This window comes from Balearica regulorum, chromosome 19 (assembly GCF_011004875.1).
Source record: "Balearica regulorum gibbericeps isolate bBalReg1 chromosome 19, bBalReg1.pri, whole genome shotgun sequence".
In the NCBI taxonomy this organism is placed as follows: Eukaryota; Metazoa; Chordata; class Aves; order Gruiformes; family Gruidae; genus Balearica; species Balearica regulorum.
In genome coordinates this window covers 8,480,377-8,500,924 of record NC_046202.1, presented here as the reverse complement: position 1 = coordinate 8,500,924, position 20,548 = coordinate 8,480,377, and the positions used below count along the sequence as shown (strand labels likewise).

At 43.4% G+C, this 20,548-nt stretch overlaps 1 protein-coding gene and 1 long non-coding RNA gene across 11 annotated transcripts in view; one reads left to right on the top strand and one right to left on the bottom strand.

The window, feature by feature from the left end:
- COL26A1 (collagen type XXVI alpha 1 chain) overlaps positions 1–19,213 on the top strand; it is a 197,182-nt gene extending 177,969 nt beyond the window's left edge. For 6 of the 10 annotated variants that reach the window (XM_075771407.1, XM_075771405.1, XM_075771406.1 and 3 more), the window contains 7 exons: positions 784–876; positions 2,317–2,378; positions 4,790–4,852; positions 8,521–8,565; positions 9,949–9,993; positions 11,032–11,116; positions 14,139–19,213. In XM_075771407.1, coding sequence (XP_075627522.1) covers positions 784–876; positions 2,317–2,378; positions 4,790–4,852; positions 8,521–8,565; positions 9,949–9,993; positions 11,032–11,116; positions 14,139–14,311 — 566 coding nt within the window. In that variant the 3' untranslated portion in view covers positions 14,312–19,213. The remainder of the gene's footprint in view (positions 1–783; positions 877–2,316; positions 2,379–4,789; positions 4,853–8,520; positions 8,566–9,948; positions 9,994–11,031; positions 11,117–14,138) is intronic. The other 4 variants (XM_075771402.1, XM_075771409.1, XM_075771404.1 and 1 more) reach the window with 4 other exon arrangements.
- LOC142604503 (uncharacterized) overlaps positions 14,673–20,548 on the bottom strand; it is a 56,022-nt gene continuing 50,146 nt past the window's right edge. The window contains exon 3 of the long non-coding RNA XR_012838364.1: positions 14,673–14,807. This is a non-coding gene — a long non-coding RNA (uncharacterized LOC142604503). The remainder of the gene's footprint in view (positions 14,808–20,548) is intronic.

Below are 20,548 nucleotides of genomic sequence, written 5' to 3'. Positions count from 1 at the left end.
TGAGGGAAGATGGGGGCAGCTACAGGCTGCTGATTTTTATTCCTAACAGGAGAGGACGGAGAAAGATGCGCAAAAGCACAAAATTCCTCCAGTTCCTGCTGATGCCTTTCCCCTCCCTGCTCCGTTCTCATTTCCGTCCATTTCCCAGAACTCAGTGGACCTGCCCAAGCTGGCCAGTTGAACACCTAAAGTAATCCTAAATGGCAAGTGAGTTTCCTGAGTATGTGGAGGGGGCAGAGCACACCCCCTCACCAAGCTTTCCTGCATGCTCAGACCTCACGATATCTCCTACCACCACCTTCATGGCAGGGTGAGCTTGCTGGGTTGGTGGGGATATGCCAGACTGCCGGACTGGCTCGGCAGTTCACTGATGCCGGGACAGGAGGGATCCAAGTTTGATTTCTCAGGTAGCCAGAAACCAGATGTGTCTTAGAGAAGGGAATTTTTGGCTTAGTTATTGCTGCACAGTGCAGAGTTACTCTTAATCTGCTTTGGTATTCAAAGGATTATATAGATGTGCAGGAACACCCAATTTTTTGACAGAAAGGACAACTTTTCTGGTGTTGCCAGAGGTGGGATGAGCAGCTCTGGAGGTCTCGGAGATGCAGCCTGTGGCCTTAGAGAGCAAAGGGCAGTTTCTCCAAGAGCCCAAATTTTGCATCCTGAAGCACTGCCTGCCCTTAGCCAGCAACAGGCGCCAAAGGATTTTGGAGAGAAATCCTGCCTACTGGGACTGGGCAGCTCTGGCTGCAGGGACACTAATTGCTCTGCTCTTTAACACAGATGGAGAACCCCAACTGGCCTCCACCGTCATAGACACCATCATGGCTGGCCTGCCAGGACCACGAGGAGCCCCAGGCCCTGTTGGGCCACCAGGTAATAAACTCAGTTGAGCTACAAACCTGTAATGATGGGGAAGATGAGCAAAAGAAATTTCTGATGGAGACTGAAGCGGTCTGTGGGATGCCGGCAGGGAAAGCAAGTGGTCCTCATTGGAAGGGCAGTAGAGCAGTGGGTCCAGGAGTGGGAAGGGTGGCAAGAAGTAACCAGGTTTCTGTTGATAGTGGCAGATTGTTTTATACCCTTGGCAGGACACATCTTGAGAAGGGAATAAATAAAGACTATCTTTAAGAATGGGTTGTCCTGTGAATTCCTTTATGAGAGCAGAGTTGTTCTCACCACTGCTGCAATCCTGTCCTGTTGCTGTAAAGCAGGATCTGGCCAGCTGGTCTGTATGCAGACTTTGGAGCTGGTTTGAGCTATTCCAGATTTTCAATAGTATAACCGAAATCAGAATCTGGGATGAAAATTCAGTGGCAAGTCATCTTTTCCTCTGTGCTGATGGGTGGCTTAAATGATAGTGTTCCTGCAAACATCAGCACTTCCCCGTATGATGCATATTTAGAAGTGAACTCCCATTAGCTGCAGAAAAGGCTTTTCCTTTCATTATGAGGGCCTTTCATTTATCCTTCAATTCCTTTATTCTTTGACTTAAGCGTTTGTATGGTGCATTAATGATTGAGGCTGATTCAGCTGTACTTTGTGTATAATGTCCACATTGTTTCATCTCAAGGGTTGTGACAACTAAAGCAGAGAGGAGTATTGCTAAGCTCAGACTAAGCAAATATCCTGTCTCCCATTTGCAGGTATAATTTAACAGCTATTGTTGAGATATAATTACTTTTCCAAAAGGAATGAATCGCTTAAGTGACTGTATAAAACAAGTTGACCTGTTTAGACAGTGTTTAACTCCTCCTGGAAGCAGGTTCTTCTGTGGTACAGACTTTAAAAGAATTTATTGCCACTGGAGAGAGCAAAGAACAAGAGAGAGCTTTGCTTTGCTGCAGTCAGCCTCTCATGCTGGCTACATCCAAACCCTGTCTCCTTCGTGTACATCATCAACTTTCTGACAACACTAGAGAGACAGACCATGGACTTCCCCTGCCACCTATGAGACTCCGTTTCAGAAACAGCAGCTGTAGTATCTTGTTCCGATGTAGCTGTTCTGTGGATCTAGTTTAAGTTTTCTCAAAAGTTGTCATTTTAAACAATGGAAATGCTTCACGTTACTGACATCCTTCTTTCCTCCCAGAGTTCTAACATCTTCCCTGGGGCATAGGGATATATTATATCAGGATGTGGGTATCCAATAATCCAGTATGTGATGAAGCACTTATGCTGTAGTCCTGTGATCAATGAACGGCTCTTACCTTTTGAGAGACTAAGCAGAACAATGAAAGGAAGTGCGTGTGTCTGGAATTTAGGGTCCTTCCATTTAATCTCCTTAAAATTGTCTCAAATGATGATTCCCACCAGGGCCACCAGGCGCATCAGGACCCAAAGGGCCACCAGGACCTATTGGAGTCCCCGGATCACAAGTAAGGGGCTTTGTGCTTTGGGGCTGAGGGGCAGAGTCGGGTTAGGTGTGAAACATCTCCTCATTGCACAAAGAGGGAGAGTACTTCATAAGTCTTAGGTCTCGTGTTTGTTCCCTGATTTTTTTTGATCACTGAACATTCTCTGGTTTTAATACCTTTTTTCATTCTGAATTGTGTTGAGAGGTTGAAATGGTTGAAATTATTTTCCCCTAATGATAACAATACATCTTGCTGTTGCTGTGTCAAAACACTTCACTGTGGCCTGAGTTGATGCAAAGGACTTGACATGGGCTTTACTAACACAGTGATAGAAAAATACTACATTTCCTGTGGCGCACATAAAAAGAACAAAAAGGCATCAATGGGAATTCACCAATTCACCAAAGTGAATTTGTTAAGCATACTTTTTCAGAAATAGCACTTTCTAGTCAAGAAAAATATCATAGATTCTCATCAGATGATTATTTATCAATACAAAAATTGTGGAGGGGGGAGATAATAATGGAGTGTAGTAAACTCCCTCAAAAGAATTTATAGTAAAAGAAGGGTAAAGTGCTCACATGGAAAAATCTGGTTAAATGGAAAGAAGTGAAGTCATGATGAATAGTGAATTGCCCAACTACTCAAAACTGTGGTTGGCTGATACAAAGGGACTCCAGTTTTCAGAAGAGTATTACTTAATGTGGAGGTAAACCAGTAACATCAACTATTTCAAAGGAATCTAGCATGACTAAAGAGATAAAAGTGACTGAAGAGCACAGAGAGAGAGAAAGGTTAAGTAACTTAGCAGAAGGAAGTAACTTAGATCCTGATAAGAAGAGGTCTGAAATTGCTAGAAATAGAGAAAGGAGATTTTTACTATGTATTTATTAATCACTTTGAAGAAGCAACGGACATAAGGTTAGTGAAAGTTTGCCAGTGTAGCAGAATCATTTCAATTAGTGAATGCTCTGGAGAACAATGAGGAACTCCAGATAGATATGAACACAGTGGGAAATTTGGCAGCAAAATGACAGAGGCAGTTTAACGTCATTAAATATAAGGTAATTCACAATTCATAAATGGGTTCTGTAGTAGAATCTGGCTTTTTCACATGCAGCACACATTATAAATCTTTTATTTTTTACAACAGATTTGTGGAATTCAGTGTTCTTGAGCATCCCCATGTAATCAGACACTGAAAGTCACTGTTGAGAGCTGTGAAGAGCAAAGGATGCTTATGGACACTTAAGCTTTGTTCACGCTGCATGTTTGACACAGGGCCAAGTCTGGTTTGTGCCCTACCTTGTTTGGCAGCCCTAGTTAACCTCCTAAACCAGGCCTGAGTTTCTGAATCTTTTGTGGGCCTAGAGGAGACGTAGCTAAGCTGGAGGCCAGGTCACTGTGCAGCTTGGTGGGGAGCTGGTGGGGCTGACTGCAGGCAAGGAGCAACATGTTAATGGTGAGCGCTGCTGCCTCCCAGCCAAAACTGTGAGGGCTCCTCCTTTAGACCCTTACAACACTTACATCCAAACTTAACCTGACGTTGAAGCTCCTCACAGCTATGCCTAGAAACCCCATTTCTCTGGGCGCTGAGGTGGGGGTTTCTGGGGGCTGTTGTTAAACAGGTTGGCTTAAATCACCAGTGGTCTGGAGCGGAGAAGTCGTCTCATTTGCTGCAGTCTCCAAGGCGACGTGCAAGTCACTTGAGGTGGAAAAAAGCATCTTGCATATGGTCATGGGGAGCTGACATGCTGCACAGAAAAAAACAATATTCTTCTCTCCCTGTCTGGTTTATAGCTGTGGCTTCGCTGGGTGGATAAGTTAAGAATTTGGATCGATTTCTACAAAGCAGTTCAATTAGTAGAAATCAGGAGACTATGCCCTTCTTATCCGTTGGTGACTGTTTTATAGATTTATTCAACCCAGGGAGCAAAATTATTAGTAGAGATTGAGCTTAATTTGAAAATTGTTTATTAGGGTGAGTGAATAGCTTCAAAATAATTTCCACTGCACAATCCAATTAATTTCCAGGTATGTATGCTTACTTATGCCACCCACTGAGGCAATTACAAAGGGGGGGAAAGTAGTGGGGATTTTTAAGCTAACCATACTATCTGTGTATTAATTTCTTCTTGGTAACTGAGAACAAGAACTATCCTGTCATACTGACCCCTTAAAAATGTTACATCAGTAGCCTGCAGTGCATTAAACGACCCAAATAGAGGGATATGGAGAAACTACGGGGCTCAGGATATCTGCAAACAGAGCTTCCATTGTTGTTGCTTGAGGGTAAAAGAGAATCCAGCCCAATTGCTTAATGGGTGTATGAGGTTTTCAGGAGTTGAGGATCACCGGGAAAGGTATTCATTGCACCTACACAAAGGATGAACAGTAGATATTAATTCCTTCTTGTTCTGCATCTCTTCTAGGGCTTACCGGGCTCTCCAGGACAACCTGGGCCAAAAGGCTCCAAAGGAGACCGAGGAGAGAGAGTAAGGTTTTACATACACAGAGAGATTCCCAGCAACATCTGGGGTGATGCCTCAGAAATTGTATACAGCATAGGTCTTTCAAATTCTGTGAGACTACAGCCATGAACAATTTCAAATGTAGAGTTCCTAGGTCTTCTGCAAGAACCAAGATGAGGGTTTACTGTACAGATAAAGCGTTGAATTGCTTGCAAAGTCTGGTGTTCCCTGAAGAGATTCAGGTAGCAAATACATGGTATATACAGACTTGTGAAGACCAATTTTCTTCTGCCAACCAAAGCTCTTTAGCATGGAGTATTTTGAGTGGTCTAACTGAACTCTTCTTTCTGTGGCAATAAGGCAGTAAAAGCTCATCAGACTTTTCCTGAACCAAAGCCATTCCCCAGGTCAAATGATGTTCTTAATATATTTGGAATGCTTAAATCATGTTCTTAATATGTGTGTGTGCTATACCTGCATCCTTGATGGGTTGTCCAGTGCTAATAACTAAGCATAGAAAGAAGGGCAGTTATTTCCAAACTGTTGAAGTTTAGGAAATGCCAGAGAAAAATCTAATAAGGATATAAACGTGTCAGATTCCCCATCCAGCGTTCAAGCACCAGGAAGCGTTTCAAAGTGGCATTTGGGCCTTCAGCTGCTTCTGTTCAGCTTACTCTCCAAAAGGCCATGGTCTTTGAAATCTCCTCTGAGAGACACTAGGAGCACAAAATCATTTGAGAATGTACTACGTGGCGGATGATCATTCAGCAGTTAGATCTGCAAACTGTAGAAGTGGGCACAGATGGACTGTGGACAATCACTAAAACCCTAGTGTGGAGCAGAGTCAAAGAAAGGAAGAAAGATAAGGAGAAAAATATTGGTTGGTACCTCTAAAATAATGGACGTCTGCAGTGGTGGCTGTGTTGTCACAGCCTTATGCCACAGCTGTAGGAAACCAGTTCCCTTTTCTTCCAAGTGCCACTTTTACCATCACATAGATGGAGGTGAACGTGGAGGTCACCACCTGTAAATGGGTGGCTGTAGATGACGTCCTTCCTCCATATGACAGCATCTCCACTTCTTCATTTCTGCTCACTCTTCCAGTCCAAAAGACAGAGCGATGTCTGAAAGAGCTAAGACAAATGCAAATTGGTTAACTCTAGTTTGATGACTTCCCAAATTCATGAGAATAACTAGCAACAGACTTAAACTATGTTCCTCTGTCCAGACTGTGTGCGAGGAGAGCAAGTCCAGGTGGCTTGTTGCACTCCCTCCTGAGGCACTTCACGCTAAGCAGCAGGATATCTGAGGATGGAACACGTATGCTTTTAAAATCGTCTCTGCATATTGTTCTGGGTGCTTGGTCCCTGTTCTTACATAACAAATTACTTGCAGCTCCCTGAAAGACAGAGACCATTTTAAGCGACTGCTAGGATTTTTTAGTAACAGTTTTCTTGTGCAGATCAGCCACTTTGTGCATGTATTTGCTTTACTAATAGATTAGAGACTGATGCATTTCTGGTACTAGAATTTAAGATTCTGATAGAGAGCAAAACCTTAACTGATGAGATTTTAACATTTAATGGCAATGAGCTGCAACCTGTGTTAATTTTCAGTTAAAGTTAAAAAAAGAAAAGGGCATGGTATATGGCAAAATGTCAAGTTTCCATTCAGGAAACTGATAAGAGCTCTTCCTCAATGATTCATTTAACATTTTCTTTTAGTCTGTGGTTGATTATATTGCTAAGACTAAACTTATTTTGAAACAAAAGCTTTGTTGCACTGTGTCCATTCAGTACAGACAAATCCTTTAGACTTTGATTTTGCTCCCTCCCTGTTAGATATTCAGAATTGTAACTCTCCTCCTAGGTTTGGGACAAATGAGATTTTCAAGTATCAGAATGTCTTGCTAAACAGAAAAAATAAATTCTATTTCCTGTCCTTCCTCTGTTAGTGTGGAAAGTGAAGCCGATTGCTGTTTCTGGTAGAATTTCTGTAGTATGTTCTGTGTGCTTTTTGTCTTTTGTGAGTGTGGATTTGAATGCTGGTTTTGACAACTACATGCTGCAATTTTGGGTTTGGTGGATAGAAATTAGAGCTAGCTTTACATGGAGCAGAGGAGCTGTGCAGCTGCAAAGAAAAGCAGAGGAGGGTTTACAATATCTGTTGAGATTTGAGAAAATGTTTTATACATTCTTCCTGCTTAATCTCAGAGAGAACAGATGTAGAAGAGACCTGAAGCAGTCTGAGTGCTTCCCCTGGCTGGCACATCTATATGTGTGCTGCTCACGATCAGCCTCTGTTCATCTTATTCTTAACCAGTGCTGGTGAGGGATACACCACAGGCAGTCTGCAGAGGTACAGCTAGTGAGGGCCTGGGATAAAAGATATTTCTAACATCCAGCCTAAATATCCTTTGATCCCCTTTAAGCTGATAACATCCTTTCCTGTTCCCCCTGGACACAGAGAACAGTCTGTTTATGTATTTTGAGTACGTTGCTATGTCTCCTCTCCATGATTTGCTGCTTGCCTGTGCTTTTTCACAGGCCTTACTCCCTCCAGTGCAGAATCCAAGTGTTTCCCTTTGAAGATGCTCGGAGCACCTGACAAACTGGGCCTTCCTCCCAGCGCTCTTCATGTCGGTGCGGGCCTTTGTCTCGTGCTGGCTAGCTGCTCGCCAAGCACTGCACAGCTCACCATAGTAATGGTTTTTAGATGCCCAAGGCCCATTGATTTTATACAAAGCAGCGGTTTGATGGACACAATAACAAAGCAGCTCTCCCTTTCTGGCAAATACTACAAAAAGCTGCAGCCAGCTAGGTAGTTTTTTGGGGGAAAAAGGATGGGGATGTTTCTGTGTATGTCTAGGGGAGAAGAGTCAGGTTTAATATGTGGCTGTTCCATCAATGGATTTCTAAACATGCTTTTAAATTTTGCCGCCTCTTCCTGAACTCCTGCTTTCTCATGAAATAATCTCTAACTGTTCTGCTGGTCAGGGATTCTGCCCTGCCCCAGCGCGCGCCAGGGTGGGAAACCAATGCTGCAGAAGAAAACGGGGAAAAAAGATGCTCAGTTAGATGGCATTTCATTCCGACCCAAACCAACACATACCATTTCAAAATCGGGGTGGGGGGGAAGCAACCCACTGAGAACAATGTGATAATTAGCACAGCAGGAAAGAGAAACAAACCAACCAAGATATTGTACCTGTGTTTTGATCAGTAGCTGTTGGGGTTGACGCAGGGATGTGTGTGTGGAGCAGGATGCAGATTAAATCAGTGCTCTGCTGTCTGGGACAGCATCAGCCCATCAGTTTTACTACAGAGAAGAATGCGGTATCTTTGTAAAGATACAAATCTCCAGCCAAATTCCTTCCTGGTATAATGTAACTGACTGCTGTCAAGTACAAAAAAATTGCTAATCGTCTTACTGAGAAGGTACTGAGCTGAGCAGCTCTGTATCAAACCAAACTTCTCCAAAGTGTGATGGGATTTAGAGCTGATACTTGACAGAAAACCATGACCCTCTTTTGCTGTCTCTAAGTGATAATGTCAAGGGAGAGGAATTTTTTTCATATTATCCCAAGTGTAAGGTTTTTCATTAAGCCATCTCAATTCCACTAGTAAAAATTACACTATGTTCTTGTCAAATGGAAAAATATCTCCTAATGACACTTACTTTATTTCCAACAGGGCCAAGCAGGTCTGACTGGAGAGAGGGGCATTAAGGGATTTCCTGTAAGTGATGTACTTGCGGGTGTGTGCAAGACACAGATGGGTTTGGTGCCTGCTTGGCACCGTAAATGCCACCTAGCTGGACTGAGCTGGTTCAACCAGCTCGCTCAGATGCAACGCTTAGGTCAATTGTCTCCAGCTCAGACATTTCTTCAACAGGCAACCTCACCTTAATGTATTCCTCTGCAAATGAAATGTAGTCTTCCTGCATGTGAAGTGTAGTGCTGAAACACTCTGAAACAGAGCAGACACGCTTTGCAGAGCCCCTCTAGCCAAACCTGGGCAGACAGAAGCCCCCCCTCCCTGCCCCGTGAGGGTCCTGGCACTACCAGAGCCCAACAGTGGGCACTGTTAAATGACTCAAAGTACATCAGCTGCTCTCAACTCTCTCTTGCACCTTGGTCTGGCAAGCTGAGCTGGAAACCCTTTAATCAGATTAAGCGATGTCTCCAAATGATTTCTTGGCAATACCTGAACAGATGTACACAGAAGATGTCTGCACTGGCACATATGGCCAGGGTGCAAACAAACTGATGTAGATGACAGTTGGCTGAAAGTGAGCTAGGGGAGCAAGTTGGGGTTTTTTTTTTGGCTGGCAGCATCCAGAGAAGTCGTAGGTCCTCTGGGAGGTTTTGCTTCTCTCTTCCTTAAGTCTACCTCATCATTTCCTATGATTCACACAACCTTTTCTTCAGTCTATATCCACCCCGGTTTGCAGTTATCTCAGGGATGTCCAACAAATTTGAGGAGCCCAGGCATTTCCACTCTATTTTATTTACCAATTTGTTAGCCTTGTTTTTATATTTAGCTTGTGGTTTAATCTCTCCATGTCATCTGTTCTTTGGGAAATGCATGAACTTCCTGGTTAGAGGGGAACATCAGACTGATATTCACAGCACATAGGGATCTTTATTCAAGAAAAGCTTAATGAATATCTTCAGAGGCAGAAAGTGATGTGACTAATTAATAAAAGCAGAATGGAAGATTTATGTTCTAAATCAAAGATGAACACATGTTGGAGGGGAGCAGTATTTTTATCTCAGTGTTTTAGCCTAAAGCATTACACATTGAGAGCTTCAGGAGATGTTTATAGTCTTTTTGTGGGCCCAGGCCATGGGAGCCAGCCCCTCCTGCAGCTTGGCCACTCCTGACCAAGTTCTTCAGTGTTAGAGATGGTGACGAACCTCCTGGGAAGCTGGTGGGAGCCAGGACAGAGCTCATGAGAGCACTTTGGCCCTTGGCATTACATGCCTGAGAGTCAGTTTGGTTTCTGCTGATGAAATGCTTCTGCCTTTACTTTGAGCCTGTGGAGGGAAGGGGTGCAAATGATCCTGGACAGGATCTTCAGTCACATGAGAACAAATTTCTGTTTCTTGTTTGTTTCAGGGTGAACCAGGCAAGAAGGGTGAGGAAGGTGACAAAGGTGCTGATGTAAGCATGTAGTTCTACTGTTGTTTTGTTTTCTTTTTTTGTCTCTTCACTGTCCTTCAAGCGTATACCCTTTGGCAGGTTGGGTTGTGAGGGAGCAAGGGTCACGCCCACAGTTGAAAGTGCAGCGCAAGCAATGATGTGAACCTTGGGTTTGAACTTAATACATGCTAGAAATCCTGATCTTTGGGATTTCCTTGGCCATGTTGTCAGCTGCCCTTCTGACCATGCTCTCTGCCCCCCGTGGTTGTTCTGCCACACAGAGCTCCCACAAAGGTAAGGAATTAACCCCCCCCCCACTGTCCCTCCCACATGCTGAGGGACAGACTGACTTCCAGAAGACAGCAAATTGCATGTGCAGAGTTGGAGTTCTCACAGCTCAGGTCTCCCACCCTAAAATAATTCCCAACATCCATCTGTCCCTGCAAGACCTTATCTAAGGCAAGGGGGAGGGACAACCCACAGCCTGAGTGTATGCGAAAATATGTGGAGCGGCTTCAGGCAGTATGTGTCCCAGCTAGGAGCTCTTAGAGACAGTGTGAGGTCCATCAGGATGGGCTTGTGTGCCACTCTTATAAGGGAGCGACAAGGTGGTGCTCGCCACATGTCCCAGTTTCCTGGTGTAACAATGTAGAGAAAGACCAGGTACCACACTGATGTTCAGAATAAATCTCTGACAAAAGCAAAACCTATTTTCCAGGTAGGTCAGCATAGTTGTTAACGCAAGTTGCACAAGTTGCATGGTATGAAAGTTTGACAGGACTATACACCCTGGGTTTGGCCCACTGCAGAAGTAGGAACCAAACTGAAAGCCATGGCTTTGGGTCAGAGGCTCTGCAAACATGGGGTATAACTGAGGAGTTTTGCTTTAAATAGGGGTTTCTCCTGCATTCCTACTTAACCCTTGTAGGTTATTTCCTCTTCTACATCTTTTTTTTTAAACATCCACACTGCATAATTTTGTGTCATGGAGGCAACATTATGAACAAGCAGCCTATTCTGCAACATATTCCAATGTTAGTGTTCTTCTCCTTCTTGCAGGGGGAAGGTGTTCAACAACTTCGAGAAGCTCTGAAGATTTTAGCCGAGCGGGTATTAATTCTTGAGCACATGATAGGAATTCATGGTAAGCATCACTATGGTTTTGTTTTCTAGACAACTGGGGGCTCTGTTCAGGCAGCTGCTTGATGGTTAAACATCCTCCCAGTCTCCTAAGCTCTCTGTCTAGTATCTGTTTCGGCCAGGTTTTCAAAACTAGGTACCCAATGTGACTTAAAGAATCCTTAGAACTGTTGAGGACTTAGAGCTTCCACCAACTGTACTAGTTACTCTGGCTTTACAGTAGCAGATGAAATGACCCCTGCAGTAATTTTTATTACAACTCAGCCAAGTCACGAGCAGCAGCTCAAGCCATGTGGCACAGATCATCTACTAGCTTCCCAGGGAGCTGCTCATTCAAGTCTGTAGGCCAATCATTTAATCCTGTTGATAGTGTCTTCCAAGTGACTTCAACACCACTGATGCCCTTGCCTTGTGTAGCACTATATTTTACAGAGAAACCAAACAGTGCTACATGTTACCCTGAAAACCAGTGATCCCTGAATGTCTTGTGATTATAACTTACATAAAACCTATTTTCACAATCAGATTTAAAGAAAGTCTCATGTGTTTTTTCATTCAGATAGATTTCTAAGTTTTCTGTTGAGGCTATTATTTGCTCTCTCATCCCTCAATGCACAGGTTCTTCCCTTAACCAGGGTGTGGGTTTGTGCAATTGTCACAGATCAAACTTCTCCCTCTGGGGTACTTGAGCCTGACTTACTGCACTGTAAGAGATGCACTTTAAGGCAGCATGCTTTGAGATGCCAGGAGTCCCTCGGAAGCCAGCACAGTGCTACAATTAAAATGCCATTGGGCACTTCAAAGCCAAACCAGTGTCAGTGCATGGTGCTGTGTTATATGGCTGCACTGGCTTGGGCGGCTGCACTGCTCTTCGTTGTTGAATGGCCACGTGTCTTTGAGAGGCCCAAAGTGCTATTTCCAGAAGCAAGAGGCAGCGATAGCTTAAGCTTTTCGGTAAATCATGAATCACAAACCCATGAGTTAACCACAGTCGCCCTGACCTTACCTCTGCATTAATGCTAGTTTGCTTCATAGTTTCATTGGATTTCATACACCAAGAGCAGGGTTTATATGCTGCTTTGCTTTGCGATGGTGGAGGCACCAGGAAGGTGCTCAGCAGATCAGCCAGGCAGGAATCCATGCCCAGCCTGTGCGTTCTGTGGGGAAGGGGAACCCAGTTCATAAGCACGGTGCAGCGTATTTACAGGACCCACAACTTGGCCCTCCGTTGTCTTTGTACCTTCATTTGTACTAGTTTAAAGCAAAATAGCAGCTCTTCAGGAAGCTTCTACAGACACTGGGGCTTGGGCTAGGGAATGCACGCAACTTTGCCCCTGCAGAACTGCCTGGTTTATCTATTTTATACGCTATTGGATTTGGCAATACAGTGGCAATGGGGCATGCACTGCTGTTATTTTGAAACAGCCATTTCAGCAAACCATTTTTACTGACATAAATGTATTTTCTCAGGTTGGAGATGAGTTATTTATACCCCTGTATACCTCTATACCAATGTAACTGCATCAGCAATAATGGATAGCTTTTAATTGTACAGTGTAGTTAAAGCTATGTTTAAACACCTATGTTGCATGACTGTATATAAATAGGGGGGGTTTAATCCAATAACAGTATAGATAATTATATTATTATTCTGTGCTTTTTGAGATAGTTCCAGTCTTTAAATTAAGACATATTTTTAAGCCCTACAAAAATACTTTTTAGAAAGAGAACTTGGACAGTAAGGCATTTTTTTTCCTTGTGCAATTGTATTCATCCCTCTATGTGTACACAGTTAAAAAAAAAAAACACCAACAGAAAAAGACATAAAATAACAAAACAGAATTTCCTTGAGCCCAGACCTCCCTGCAGTGAAAGTCACCACACAGGTTTAAATCACCCAGCATCAACGATCTGGTCATGTTCCCACCGTAGGTGTTAAGGATTTTACCACAGGTTCCTGGGCAGTCCAACTCAGCCCAGCTTTAAAGACCCACACAGAAATGCCAATCGCATGCTCTCATTTTCCAAAGAAACTTCACAATCAGTGCGGTTTCCAAAACCACAGCCACCCAAGCAACAAGGCAAAACATACCAGCAAACAAACCTCTCCTCCGCCATAGGAGGCCAGTTTGACATTATCTGGCCTAGCAAACTGCAGAGAGCAGCCCAGCAGGACACATGAAAGCCCAAATTGTTTCCTTCCAGCCAACACAGCACAAATCCTCCAGCAGCCACACACTCACTTAAAACAGAAGTGCTGCCTCGTGGGATCCAACCAAGGCTGGGTGTCTGGCTTGCAAGGTTGGGCTCTTGGCAGGGAAACAAGCAAACGTCCATGTCGTAAGGCAAAAGGAAGAAACTGGGGCATTAAAAATTATGAGGCAGCGTTGAGTTGACTGCTGGGAAAATAGAAGAGTGGTCGTAGTCAAATGTGTATTTAACTTCGCAGGGCAGGACACTGTAGGTAGAGGTGTGTGTTACTGTGAGGCATGCTAGGAGAATGGACAGCTAATATTTATTCCCAGCTTTATTGCTAATTTGGCTGTAGCCTAGGGTGGATGAGTCCTTTCGTTCAATCTTTCCGGTGCCTGAAGATGTCCTCCTTACAAGGAGCGAAATGGTACTTAAAGCCCCAGGAGCATCACTTCCCAGTGACCGCTTGGCCTCATCCTTCAATAACAGGAGTCTGTAAGCAATGCTGAGTAGCAACTATAGCCCAAGAAAAATTATAATCAATAAAAGACCAGCGCTTTATAAATGGAATTACAAATGAGAACAGGACCTGCTGGGCCACGTGCAGTAGGAGTACTTACCCCAAAGAGTTTAGACAGAGCAGAGGCAGAAGACCTAATATAGGAGTAGCGTGATAGCAGCAAACACGTAGCTCCACAATTGCTTGCTAGATGGAAAGGCAAGAGGAGGGACGACACTTCTTCCAGAAGAGGCATCATTCAGAAGGGCCCATTTACTCTTTCCTTAGCCTCCCCTTTTAAATAGCGCTCTCCCGTGACTTTCTCTCCTTACAGACTCTTTATCTTCCATTGAGCCAGGCTCTGGACAAGACGTGATCCCGGGTTCCCCTCTGCGAACCAGCATCAAGATCAAGCGTGGAGGACCACAGCAGCCACAGGCCTACCAGATCCTCTCTTCACTGCTGGATGACAGTGAAGCCAAAAGGAGAAGCAATCGGATGAAGTAGGAGCATCTGCACGTTCTCCGTGCCTGTTCACTAGTTAAAGATACAGTATCCCAGTGCTTAATTGCAGAGTGCAAATGAAGTGGGTAGGAGCTTGCAGTGTTGGCAACTGCGTTTCCTTACCTGGCCAATACTATGCCCTTATTGCAGGGCATGTCTTATCCATAGCTCAGAGAGGGTCTTATGAACATTTGTCTTGATTTTCTTGTTTTGCCTTTGGAATACGAGATGGCAGGTATTCTCAGAAGCTGTCTACAGAAATGACACATCCTGACTGTGTCTCAAGAGTTTAATCCTCCCCTTGTTTCCTCACTGCCCTTGAAAGTTACTCAGTTAAGGCACTGCTTAACCAGCTGAGACAATCAATCCCATCTAGACTCAAACCCAAGCCTTAACCTTGTCCATTGATATAGTTGGTGGCATCTGCTTTTAGTTCATGTGGTGGTATCATGCTGATTTCCAGGTGAAGATACCACTTCATAGGCCGTTAAAGCATGACCTGCAAGGATTTCTTTTAAGCAAAGAACAAATTGGAAAATTCAAAGAACATTTAAAACAGTTACTCTGAAAATTCAGGTTACTCTTTGGACTTTAGCATCAAAATCTTGCTAATTGTGTGTGAGTGGCATTATTTCGATCCGTGGTTGGCTAAGAAAGGACTTTTGATGCAAATGTTCATGGCACCATTGACTTCCTATCTATCTACAGTGAGATTAGACTGTTTCTGCGAAAATATAGAGCAGTTTGTATGAGATATGATGAATTGTGCAAGAATTTTCCCATATTGTGTTCAGCTTGTGCATACATCCAGAGATAATTCAGTTAAGTAGTAGCAATAACTATTCACAGAAAAGGATATTTAGCAATAATTTCTTAATCCTACATCAATAAGGAAAAATGTTTTCACACTGTTTTGTTTTTATCTTGTTAGTAAATCCTTGCCATTTGAGCCTGGAGACAGTGTAGTAGCAAACCACAGCCTAAGCAATTAGAGTCCATCTTGCACCGCAAGTTAAATACAAAGTCATTTTATTTTTTGCAATAACTTGTTATTTTGGGGGAAGTCCTAGGGTTAAGAAGTTGAACCTGCCCTTCAGTGGCAAATGAATCACCACACCTGCTGTGCAAACCAAATCAGACAAGTTGACATCATTTGTATAGACAGTGATTTTTGTTAGAAAGGGTAAAACTAATCAACAGAACTGATGGTACTTTTTTTTTTTTAATTCACACACCCCCTACCCCTTGTTCTGACAGTTTTCAAATTCAGCCCTAGCTAAAAGTAAGCAAATTGAGTTTGCATTTGTCATTTTATTGCATAAGTCAGGTACATTGATCACATTCTATCTGGTTCCTAATGCAAGGTACAGCTGTCTGCACGGCTACAATATTTGTGTCAAAAGCTGTTGCAAAGACCAACAACTGTATGGTCCGTGCATCAGCAACCCTTGTCATCCAAAGTGATCTTCCTAAGGCAAAACCAGAAGACTGGAAATGAGGATTAAAATGAAGGAGCTCTGCCAACCCAACATTAGCCACACATTAAATTAACTTTCCATATATACTGTAAACATGGTAGACCTACAGGGACATCAGAATGTCCAAATCTTTCCTCTAAGAGCATTGTATTTTCAGAAACGAGCAGGTTACATGCTACTTCAGGATGACTGAATTCACTGTATGTCTTCATTTGGCCCTGCTCTTTAGAAATCCAACCATGTGTCCCAAAGCAGGTGAAATGGTGTAAGTGGTGCTGAGCAAACACCAGCAACTTGTCCTCGTACAGAAGCTTTTTACTGCTGTGCAGGTAAATAATAAACAGCCTTGGTTTAAGCTGGCGTGGAGGCTGCAGTAAATGCGTTTCCTTGCCCTGCTTTTAATCCTCGTGCTGCTTGGCTAATGCCAGTGGTGGAGCTCGTTCAGCAGTCAACCCAGGTAGTTCAGTTGTACTTCCGTATGCTCAGGTTTTGCTTTGGACGTAGCAAAGAAACAAGACCAAAGCACTACAAAAGTCTGGGGAGTTAAAGAAAAGGTACAGTCAGGTGCTGTCTTTCCCCAAGATGCCATTTGAAGTGGATGCAGAGCTTTGCCAAGAGCTGATGCTGCAGGCTCCAGTGTTCCTTTGCCTGCCTGCACTCTGAATTACAGCTGGAGCGTGATACAGTCAGAAGACAAGAAAACAAGTAAAACTGCCCACGTCAAGCAGGTTACTGACCTCAAGTAGTTGTCCCAAATTCATAATCCTCACGGGAGAATGAAGTAAAAGCTCCTTGAATGCATCTTAGTTTCAAATCCAGGACTAACTCTAAATCCAGGACTAACTCTAATGCCAGAATGTATATAAAAGATGCTGAATTAACCCAGTGTCTTAAGGCTCGCAACCAGCTCTCAGCCTAAAACCAGTCACAAATACAAACAGCTCAACTTCCCAACAAATAGCAGATGCCTGAAGTACTGTACACCGGCCCACGTGACAGCAATCACCTGTTGGTGGACAGCTAAGCATGGTGCAGCCACTGATACATTCTTGGAATAAGCTTTCCATTTAAGAATTACGTGCACAAAAAAAAAAAAGAGCCGTTTCCCCATTTACAGGCTGATTACCATGTAGGACTTGAGACGTACGTGATTACCCCGTCGCTGAATCGGGACCATCTTGGTCTTGCTCACATGGACATTACATGACATAGCTGGTGGCTTCCAGGAGCTGACCCCTTATGCCTGCCAGTAGGTGTTGGAAACTCAGTCCCTGGAGACTGAGCAGAAATCCCAGTTCAGTAGGTTGGTGCTGACGACAGTCGCTTGCCACGTAAAGGAAGCGTCCTCATGGCAGCTTCAGGAGCTAAACTAGACCAAAGTAATCTTTCAAAAGGGAAACGGCAAAATTTGGTTTACTGGTCCTATAGCTACAATTTGGGGAACAGTGAGGGCATTTTCACTTCCTGATGCTTTGGAGCCTTCACATGGAATTGAAAGAGACATTTTTCTCCAAGTTTGTCTTCCTGAAGTCAAAGCTATTGCATTAGCTTGATGAGTGCTCTCTTCAAGACATTCATATTGACTAGGATTTTGGATTTTAAATTATTCAAATCAAATTACTGTCAAGATGAAAGGAAATTTAATGGAAGTTGTTTGCAATGAATCCTGCCGAATCAATTGTCAAAAGACTGGTTAGGTTTGGGTTGCAACCATTTTAATGATTGGCTTTTCCAAATTTCTGTATGAGCTATGTAATTTTTTTTTTTTTCCTCCCCACACTTCTTGCTTTATTTAGCTACATCTCTCTCCTGTGCGGTACTGTATCTTTAATTTGGGTGACAGTAGGATTATACCAAATGGACTTTTTCTCTCTCAGCTGGGGTTTCATTCCTCTCTATTTACAAAAGAGTTGGACCACACTGTTGGAGTTTAATTACGTTTTACAGGTGAACACAGCCTCACGTGCTGACACCAATGATCTTCATGACTAAGCAAACCACTCCAACCACATTTCCCATCTTAGGCAGGATACCAAGGTTCATTTTAGCCAGGTCATATAATGCATCTTGCTGTCTCCATGTAACTTAGAGAGTGGATTTATTTTGAATGCGTGCTCATGTAGAACTATATTTTAATTGAAATGTTTAGTGCTTTATCTTACATGCATACTGTGCAATACCATAGTGTGTTCTTTTCTTTTTTTTTTTTTTTTTACTAAGACTTTTTTGAAATTCTTAATGTTTCTCTGAGCTCCAATGTGTTTTTGACTTGACTTGGATCGGTTCTGGTAGTAGTAACGCATTTTCCTTGCCTTGAGCTAACCAGAAGCAGCAGCACATTGCACAACCAAAAACCTTTGCAATTCGTGCACCCTCATCTTCACCAGCAATCTGGTACATCTGGGAGGCGAAGAGTACTTCTCTCCAGAGTATCTAATTTGCACTTACTGTAACGAATTGATAACAACCCAGGGAAATCGGAATAAACTAGAGAGAAGAGCCCTCACCTGCTCCCACCAAACTCCACAGTAATTTTGCCATCGACTTTCAAAGGAACAGGCCATAAAAATCAGATCCAGACCTTCAGCTAGCACGGACGGGTGCTGCTTTCAGTGGAGCAGAGCCAACGGCTCACAAGCAGCTTTCTGAGTTTGGCTCTGGGATTGGGGTTCGCTCCCAGTCTCTGCAATGAACTATTTTAACATAGGAACCTGACCGCTGTGACAAAGGCTTCTAAAAGACAATCAGTTTCTGGAATTACTTCTCGATACAATTTATTGGAAATCCCTTCTCCTCCACATTTACACCTTCTGTCTTATTTGAGATTACATTCCATTCTCGTGTTTGGTGGTATAGGGGTTTAAACTACTCGCAGTTTCTGTGACTGAGTTGAAACCAAGCAATTCAAAGGTGCTATAATTGTCCACAAAGCACATTCCCATTCGCAGAAGGAAATGTTAACTTTTTCACTCGTTATTTTACACAGTATTTTTTTATTTATATCAGTGTGTTTCGTATGTGTGCAAATGGTCCCAGCTTCTCTCATTGTAATAAGCTTTACAACCATTTGGTCTTTTATAGGGCAGCCATATGCAGTATCTTGCAATCATGTGTAATTTCATAACTTAGAGAAAGAATAAATCTCATCTGACACGATGAACTCATTTATGGCAGGCTCAAATGTTTGTTGTAAACACAACCCATTTGTTCCACCCCTTGCATGGTTACTTATCTGTTTTCATATTGCTATGTTATTGTTCAAAATATCTATTTCTCTTTATTTGCTATGGGGTTTGTTACTGTATATGGAATGTTTTGTATTCAGCATTTTCTTACAGAGCAGAGTGGGAACAGTATTCAAGAACCCACAAATACCAAAGACCTTTCATGTAATGCACTGAGAAATAAACATACTGTAAATGAATACGGTATCAGGTGTCCTGTATTTACAAAGTTCAGAGCAAGTCCAAGCAAACTGCATCCGGAAATTAGGGCATCTGCGTTTCTTTCCTGCCATCTCACCTTTCTCTGACTGTATGTTTGCAGGTTTCTTAAAAGACAAGATTGTGGACAAAGATCCTGCTTCATCTTCCGAGGGGAGGAAGGGGCAAAAAGGACCTGCATTAACTAAAGCCAAATCTGGCAGTTCCCTTGCCCGTGATGGACTGACTCTGCTGCAGATGTTGGCTAGACTGCTTCAGCAAGCATGACTGCCACCTCAGAGATTTGAGATTTGTCTCTAGGATCACTTAGTCACTACTCTGCCCTCCCAGCCCCACTAACCAAATACAGGGGCACATCCTGCCTTCGTGGTGAGGCTTTTAATTCCTGAAGCAGCCCAGATAAGCCTTCGAGCAATGTCAGCTTTGAGCATCTTGCTTTGCGTTGCAGAGCCAGGCGCTACCTGGTTATGGCAGACTCGTTCCACAGGAACAGCCCTCCTATTCCAGCAGGAGTTTGACATCAGTACAGTCACAGGGATCCCAGTTTTCCTTCAGCTGAGGCAGGGCACCAGGAGGACGGGTTGGCTGCAGCAGACTGCGCGACAGGGGAACAAGCCAGAGAAAGAATTCTGCAGCGCTTGAGAGCGTAATTTAAAATCTTTTGTTATTTGCAACTTGGCTAATTGAAGACAACAACGGCTGCCCAGGTCTCCTCCCTGCAATCCCCTAGTACCTCCTGGGCATCTGCCCCCTCCAGAAACCACTGTGTTTGCCCACTTGGCTTTCTCTGAATTTGCCTCTGGGCTTACAGAGACAGACACACACCCCCCCGAGTTGTCACCTCTTGTGACAATTCAAACTCTTAGAAGAGGATGTGGGTAGGGTTTTGTTTTTTGGGTTTTTTTGGTTTGTTGGGTTTTTTAACCTTTCTGCAATGGGAACAACTACATATTTAGTTGCAACTACCACTACCTATCTGTTTGCAAAGGGAGGCTTTACTCTGCAGGAGCCTTGGCTGTAGGAGAAGACTTAGGCTGTTTCTGTCGGAGACGTGACAGTTCTGGTTTCTGAACTTGCTTCTTATCTCCTAACAAAAACAAGAGATATGTAAATCATAGCCATTTTTTTCCCCCCCTACTGATCAGATTACACTGCAGATACCGGTACTGTGGCAAAGTCTAAGTCTTGCTAACTGAGAAATGTCCACAGTGTCAAGGCCTCTGCTTCATACAGCTTTTTGCATCACAGATGAGGACATACTCAAGGTTACCTGATGCCAAACAGCCCCATGCAGCACTTCAGTGCGTCTCTTAGGCTGT